This window comes from Bradysia coprophila, unplaced genomic scaffold, assembly GCF_014529535.1.
Source record: "Bradysia coprophila strain Holo2 unplaced genomic scaffold, BU_Bcop_v1 contig_494, whole genome shotgun sequence".
NCBI lineage: Eukaryota > Metazoa > Arthropoda > Insecta > Diptera > Sciaridae > Bradysia > Bradysia coprophila.
In genome coordinates, this window is record NW_023503746.1 from 367,737 (window position 1) to 375,554 (window position 7,818).

Sequence of the window (7,818 nt, forward strand, 5' to 3'; positions counted from 1 at the left end):
ACGGTGAAAATCTCCCAATAGAAGTAGTAAGATCAGTGACAGGGAGTAGGGAACAAAGGATCTTTGATCTGGGTTACTGCTTCCTAATTGAAGAAGCCTCCCAAAAACTCTTCAGAAAAATAATTTCTTTACACATGGGAAAGACAGTGCGTCGCGTCGCTCCTTTATAAAATGTAGGACTCGTAACAGATTGTTCTGGACTGATCTGATCTGAAATAATTGAATCTGAAAATTTTATATTTACGATCAGGTCACTTTAAACTGAATATGATCCGAATCCACGGTTGGTTTGAAAGGAGATTAAATAGGGACCACCGACCACCACTATTTTTTGCATATATTTAATGAGTGATGGACAAGACTTCTCACAGCAAAAAATTAGCCTGAACCCCTTGGTCGTTTCTGAGAACCAGTGAATGCAGCTACCAGAAGCAGTCAGGTACATCCTGAGCACATATTTTAATGAAGTCTTTAGATGGAATTGAACGATTCTAAGATCTATTGTGAAAAAACTATTGCTTTTGGTCATCTGCTCTCGGAGCAATAATAGTTGACAGTCAAAATTTCCCCATTTTCGAAGAGTGATATATCCTTGACAAAGTGATCTGTTTATCAGTAATTATCAGTTTTATCTGAAAATTTGTTCAGATCTCAGATCAATCAGAAACTGATCTGATCAGTTCAGATTTCATAAAATCAAATTTTCGGATTTCAGTTTAAGTTCAGATCAACTTCTTTCCTCGATTTTTCTAACAAATTTTTCTTTGTTTTTCTTTCCAGTTCTTTCAAAGCCTTCCACACCTTCGGCGGACGAAGCAAAGGAAGAGGCTGATGACTATGTTGGAGACGATGATTACCAATATAACGACGACAACGATGACGAAAACAAATCTGGCCAAACGAATAAAGACGACAACAGTGTGCATGCTCCGCCGTACTTCGAGTCCAGCCAAATAAAGAAATCGGCAAAGGTTGGCGACAATATTGTTATCGAGTGCGGTGCTAAGAATTTAGCTGGTAAGAGAATTTGAATCCGAAAAAATGACCAATGTGTCGATATGAAAGCGGACGTTTAATTGACTGTGATCTATGTTCCCTTTTCTAGCTGCCAACGTCGTTATGTGGTACAACCAAACCACCCTAATCACTCAAAGTAAATTCAAAATATCCGACGATTCACGTCTCTCCGTGGACGATAACTACTCGCTGAGAATAAATGGTGTCCGTGCCACTGATGCTAGTCAGTATTACTGTAAAGTTCTTCCCAACGATATCTCCATGCAGGTGAATCTCGATGTCGAGAGCAAACCGACCGCCGTCATTCTAGATAAGGAAGGTCGTAACATATCCGGTCGCCAAATGACTTACCATCAAGGTGATCGCATCGAAATCGAATGCAGGGGCATGGGCAATCCGGTACCGCAGATCAAATGGTTTTCGAAGGGTGAACGCGTTGCAAGTGGAAATAATGTGCAGGTCAACAATGGATTTTTGATCATTGAACATGCCGATCACGACCATGTCAAATTGTACCAATGCCTGGCTGATAACGGAAAAGATGATGTTGGTCATGCCACATTTTCGATCAACGTTCAATGTATGCCCTTGCAAAGTGCTGATTTCGTTGTTCGTTGTTTTGAATTCGAAAAAAATTTTAAATTTCAGATTCACCCAAAGTCAACGCCCACCGTCACATTGTCAACACCAAAGAGGGAGATGACGCCGAATTGCATTGCAATTACAAATCAACAACCATGTCGAGAGTTACATGGCACAAGAATAAGGAATCGCTTCGTCTAAATAATTTGGATAAATACAGCACATCCAACGAGACCAAAGACGAACATCACGAGAGCAACATCCTTGTGATCAAAAACGTTGAACGAAGCGATCTTGGCGAATACGAATGTGAGGTGCAAAATTCAATTGGCAAGGGCCACGTAAGAATTCATTTGGGATACGAACCCGAGCCACCGAAGTTCGAACGATTCGACATCGACGGAGACACAATTATCACCCACTGGAAGATCCGCAGTTTGCAGCCGTTGAATGAAGTGATGCTAAATTATCAGAAGAATGGCGATAGGAATTGGCTCAGCGAGAAACCGGTTCACAGCGAAAAGAGCAAAGAACATTCGGGCATTTGGAGGTGAGTTTCGATGGCAATGAAATTGTAGTTCGTTTGGATGAATTTTCGTTTTTGCTTTTTAGAATTCAACACAAATTGTCGCTTGATTCCGGAACATGGAACGCAAGAGTTAAAGCAAAGAATGCTGATGGCTGGTCATTGTATTCCGATCAGGAAACAATCGTTGTGCCCACAAGTGAGTATCGTCCGGTGTAGACACAATTTATACCAGAAATAGAAAAGCATGACGCTGACTCCATTTAAACATTTTTAGTCTTTGCTTTGAGCACATTTGTTGTGTAAATGGATAGTTAGACCAGCACATTCTTATTGTTTTTGTAGCACCTCTAGAAAACCTTTTCATTCACTCACTGATTCAGTAAAATATCAAACAAATCAGTGACAGCTAACAAAAAGTCAAGTGGATCCCGGACATTGTAAATAAAGATTTTCTTAACATCAAGCACTCTATAAGTTTCTACAGGTTCTACATTCCTATAAGATCGACTATTTTTCCTTCAATTTGTAAAGGTTAACTCTTCTAAACGTTTCTATAAACGACATCTGTTACTTCATTTGTTTTTCATCTGGTGTCCTTTATATGGAGAAATCAGAAACTAAAGTAGAACACAGGAACAGCACGGTGCGGCAGAATGAATTTTAACTGAGCATTTCGATGCACGCTTGATATTTTTGGATATTATTAGTCAGCCCGGAGCCCTGAACAAGGTTCCACAAATTTTTTTGATTTTCATCGGTGACATTGGTGCATAGTCCATACTCTATCTACAGAGAGAGTGGTGGAAAACTGGTTATAGTTGCAATCGGTAGTGCCTGAAATTGTAATAACGATTGTACGAAGATTTGGTACCATAAGTGCAAGTGAAGCCGGCAGAGACACGTTAAAGTTGAAAAAACGTGATTTTCAAACAGTCATAGAGGCGTGGATACTTGAGGGATGAAGCTAATAAATGTTCTAGCAGTAGAGCAACATTTTCTCTACCAATGACCAAAAGATTATTTTTGGAGACCAACTAGGTAGAGGCCGACAGTAGCTCAAAGTTTTTCCCTATATATTTGGTAAAATTTGTAAGTTTCATAGGCACCTGAAACACACTTATTAAAATTTTTTGTAATTAAAACGGTTAATTCAGATATGCTGGAAGTCTCAGCTGTCCATCGACACCACACTTGCAATGACTCATATCAACAGTGCGATATGTTGCGTGAATAAGTGAAATGTGTGAAAAAAATGTGTCCTTCTACGACGAAATTTTGTAATGTGAAGATTGCCATAAGATGTACTCATATGTCTAAAATTATTTTCGCGGTCAAATTCAAAACTACTTTCGGCGGAAGTACTTTGTTGGTGAAATGAAATGAAATGAAACTGGTATCACAAGACATAAGTCTTTCGCACAGATCAAAATCTTCGTACATTTAATTCTCTCTAACTTTAAAAATTGGAGCACAAAAACACAGCCAAATTGGAATGTGCTGGCTGTACACTTTCTTAATTTTTAGTTCTATTAGTTTTTCATTTTTTCGTTTTTCTTTTATTTACTATTTTCAGGTTACGATGAAGAGTTTGAAGGAGATATACCAGAAGGTACAGTTGTCACATTCATGTTTCATTTTATTTACTCCTATCCTTGACCATTATCACATTCTAATCTTTAAAAAAGAGAGAAGAATTTCACTGTTGCTTTCAATGTTCACATTTTGGAATTAACCACCCATTGGGCTTTTACCAACTTTGCACTGAAATATTTTTTAGAATTTTAAATGATTCCTGTTGTAATCACGTGTGTACAGTACCTACATCCCCAGTATCTTTTTTGCAAATTTTGTAAAGCTAAACAGATTTAGATATCGGGATATTGTGAAGATGTTAAGAGCTGACCTGAATTTACCAGAAATCTGATAATAGTTATGTTTTGGGATTTTTGGGAAACCTGATTTTTACCGATTTTCAGATTTCAGGTAAAAATTTAAACTTCAGATTCAGTTCTAATCAGATTAAAAAAAAAATTAACTTCAGGTTTCAGGTCAAACTGATCTGTTCCGAGCAGAATATCTGTTTTGTTGTCTTGCTGGGACATTTTTTGTTGAGGCGTGGGGATGCACTCCTTGTCTTCGGCTCGAAATACAATTTCCCCACACGGCTCATCAAAAAATGTCACAGCAAAACAGTAATGTCAGTTGCCCGGAAATTTCCCGATTATTGAGAGTTGAGTAATGACGTACTAAAGATCCCCTAGAGTATTATTTTGGAGTTAGAGATCATTCATAAATTACGTAACGTTTTTTCGGTGCTTTCATCAAAATGAAATCCTCAATAACTCGAGAAATACGCAATCTGTGAAGTTAAGACTATGTTCTACTCCACTAAATAGGAAAGTCGAACATTGTTTTAACTTCGCAGATCGCGTACTTCTCGAGTACTTCCCAGATCGCGTACTTCGCAGATCGCGTACTTGTCGAGTACTTCGCAGATCGCGTACTTCTCGAGTACTTCCCAGATCGCGTACTTCTCGAGTACTTCGTAGATCGCGTACTTCTCGATTACTTCGTAGATCGAGTACTTCTAGAGTACTTCGCAGATCGCGTACTTCTAGAGTACTTCGCAGATCGCGTACTTCTCGAGTACTCCGCAGATCGCGTACTTCTCGAGTACTTCCCAGATCGCGTACTTCTCGAGTACTTCCCAGATCGCGTACTTCTCGAGTACTTCCCAGATCGCATACTTCTCGATTACTTCGCAGATCGCGTACTTCTCGAGTACTTCGCAGATCGCTTACTTCTCGAGTTATTTAGGATTTAATTTTGATGACAGCACCGAAAAAACATTACATAATTTAAATTTATGAATAATCCCTCATCCACCATATTACCCTTCCTTTCATTTGTGACGTCTCCAATTATTATTGAAGATTGAATTGAGTAAACTAATTTCCGTTTTTCTCCATCCCATTTTGCAGAACCTGTTATCCAAAAAGCTGGCATTGGTGCATCATCAGCCGTTTCAATTTATCAACTATCCAGTGCTGTATGCTTAGTATCGCTACTGCTGGCAACATTACGGATATAAGGAAATCGAAAACATTTTTTTTTTATTTTAGGAACCGATTGTTTGTCATTGTAGAAAATTAATTTTTCAAATTGAATCAATATGTTATGTGTAAAGCCCTCTGCGTTAATTTCTTTTTTGTCGGTCGGATTGTTCGAGATAAAAAAAAATATTTTCTTGTTGATTAAATCGGACAAATCGATTCGATAACAAAAGAATTTCCGATAACAACAGAAAAATGGTAAGACATTCGATTTGATTAATTAATCAAAAAACGGAAACAAAAGAAGAAAAAAAAAATTATGAAATTTACGAGGGGAGTCGATGCAGTCGATGTTATAGAAAGAACATTTGTACAAAAACAGAAGCGAAGAGTGTCATCAAAAAATTCTTTAGTGTTTAAAGAAGTTTTTAGCTGTCTCCAACATAATCTTAGTTAATTTAATTAATTTTACCGTTGTGAATAGACTGGGTCATCTCATACAGTGTGAATAAGACAAAATGAATGGGAGAAATATTTTTAAAAGAAAATTTTAAATCGCAAACGAAGAAATCAAAATCCCTACACCCCAGTTAATCCAGAACCAGAGCTAATTGAATTGTGATAATATTCTCAGCACAAAACGGACAAAAAATTTAAACCGGATTAGAAACCCAGAACAATTTCAAGTGAATTGATTCTGTCTTTTGATTTATTTGGTTTAACCTGTCACAGACGGCAAGCATAGTAACAGTTTTACTATCTGATCTATTACTTCATTTGATCGAAGGTTTTCATAGATTGATTTCAGAAATCTTTTACTTCATTTGTTTTGAACATGATTTTTGCTATATAAGACCTCTTTAGTCAGAGCTTGTTGTTTATCATTACTGTCGTTGTCGATAACAGATGACAGCCGTCTGTAACAGGTTTAGTCCAAAACAAAATGTTGATTCGTTTACAAAACAAACGGTTTGCCTTATTCGTACATTTAACGATTTTAAAACAGAGATGAAAAAAAGCCCAGAGATTTGTGTGTGTGAGAGAGAAAAAATATTGAGAGACAATGAGAAGAAAATTTTAATTTACCACAAAATACACATTATACATCTTACTGAAATATTAGGAGAATCCAAGTGCTTAGATTATTAAAGTAAAAAAAAGTTTGAAAAAGAAGCATATGAAGATGAGGAAAAGATTTATTTAAAATAAAAATTGAGTAAAATTAACGTTTAAGTGTACTTCATTTAACTTAAGGCCAAAGTTATTATACATATTTATTAAACATTATAATTATTGTCAATATGGAATACAATTATATTTTCCCTCTGTTATTTTCCCCCAATTATTTTTGTCTGACTAGAAAAGATCAGTTAAAAATTCCCCCATTCAAATATACCGGATTGATAAACCCAGAGCTTTGTGTAAAACTAAAAAAAAAACTTTTTTAAATTAATTTCTCATTGTAAAAGTAAAGATAAAAATTTAAAAAAATAAAATAATTTTAAGCGCTTTTCAGTGTCTAAATGAAATTTTAGCCCTTAGTTAGTAAGAGTGATAAGAAAAGATTTTTATTTCTCACAACGCGATGAATAAACGAAGACAAAGCAGCTATTTTGTCCTCGTTATTATGAAACTCTTTGGGTTCCGTTGTTGTGGAAAAGAGACTGTTGTGTATGCTTGGAGAATGAAAGTGAAAGATGTCCTTTTTTCGGAGGAACTATCCACTTCTCATTCACTGGTTGTACAAAACTTTTTTTTTTAATTTCCAATTTTTACGTAACAAAAGAACTTTTTTAGCAATCTGTTGATCACTGTAAATACATTCAAAGCTACCAAACACTAGAACCGATTTTTTCTTTAAACGAAGAAATGGACTCCTCATTCCGGATTATAAATTCTGAACGCGGTAGCAAATTGCGAACCAACAAAACTTAATTCACATGATACATTTCTGACTGTAGCATCGAGGATGCCACTTTTAGAAAATTCTGTTCCAGTGTGTGGTTGCAGTGTATTTGAAACAATTCAAAAACTGTGAGATGTTATATTAGGTGCGATGTATTGAGGCGATTAGAATACGAATAATTCTAGTTCTTCCATTTATCCGAAGCAAAGCTTTATTTTTAAATGAGATGATGACTGGAGAAGTGGTCGCCTCCCAAAATGTTCGACTACTGGTTCAACTCGTCAATCTTCAAAAATTCCAATCAGGTGTAATCACCTTCCTGCTTCACGTCTTGTAACGTTTTGTGTCGTACAAAAAGCTTTAAATGAAGCTTTAAGACCTTCGTATTAAATTTACGCGATCAACAGAACAGTTATTCATTCATCGCTTTTTCGTAGTTTTATTTTTAATGAATAACGACCGAAGTGACAGAAGTCAAAAAAGACTTTTACATGCTGCATGCGTCGAAAGCCGTACTTTTCATGTTTCAAGCACTACTTTCGAAGCTACTGAGCATGCAAAGTTATTTTCCTAACGCATTCATGCTAAAATGTCTTTTTAGCGAATGAGATGTTTCTACTACGAGACGGAGGCGAGTTCTGGAATCGAATTCGCTAAAAAAACCTTTAGCATGCGTTAGGAACAACGTGTTTTCCTAAACTATGTTGGATACTTACCTAGGAAAAATCTGT

At 36.4% G+C, this 7,818-nt stretch overlaps 1 protein-coding gene across 2 annotated transcripts in view; it reads left to right on the plus strand.

The window, feature by feature from the left end:
* LOC119082803 (lachesin-like) overlaps positions 1 to 5,707 on the plus strand; it is a 73,228-nt gene extending 67,521 nt beyond the window's left edge. Inside the window, exons 2-7 of one of the 2 annotated variants that reach the window (XM_037192448.1) lie at positions 781 to 1,017; positions 1,106 to 1,597; positions 1,666 to 2,149; positions 2,212 to 2,324; positions 3,702 to 3,737; positions 5,110 to 5,707. In XM_037192448.1, coding sequence (XP_037048343.1) covers positions 781 to 1,017; positions 1,106 to 1,597; positions 1,666 to 2,149; positions 2,212 to 2,324; positions 3,702 to 3,737; positions 5,110 to 5,219 — 1,472 coding nt within the window. In that variant the 3' untranslated portion in view covers positions 5,220 to 5,707. The remainder of the gene's footprint in view (positions 1 to 780; positions 1,018 to 1,105; positions 1,598 to 1,665; positions 2,150 to 2,211; positions 2,325 to 3,701; positions 3,738 to 5,109) is intronic. The other variant, XM_037192449.1, reaches the window with a different exon arrangement.
* The last annotated feature ends 2,111 nt before the right edge of the window (positions 5,708 to 7,818 follow it).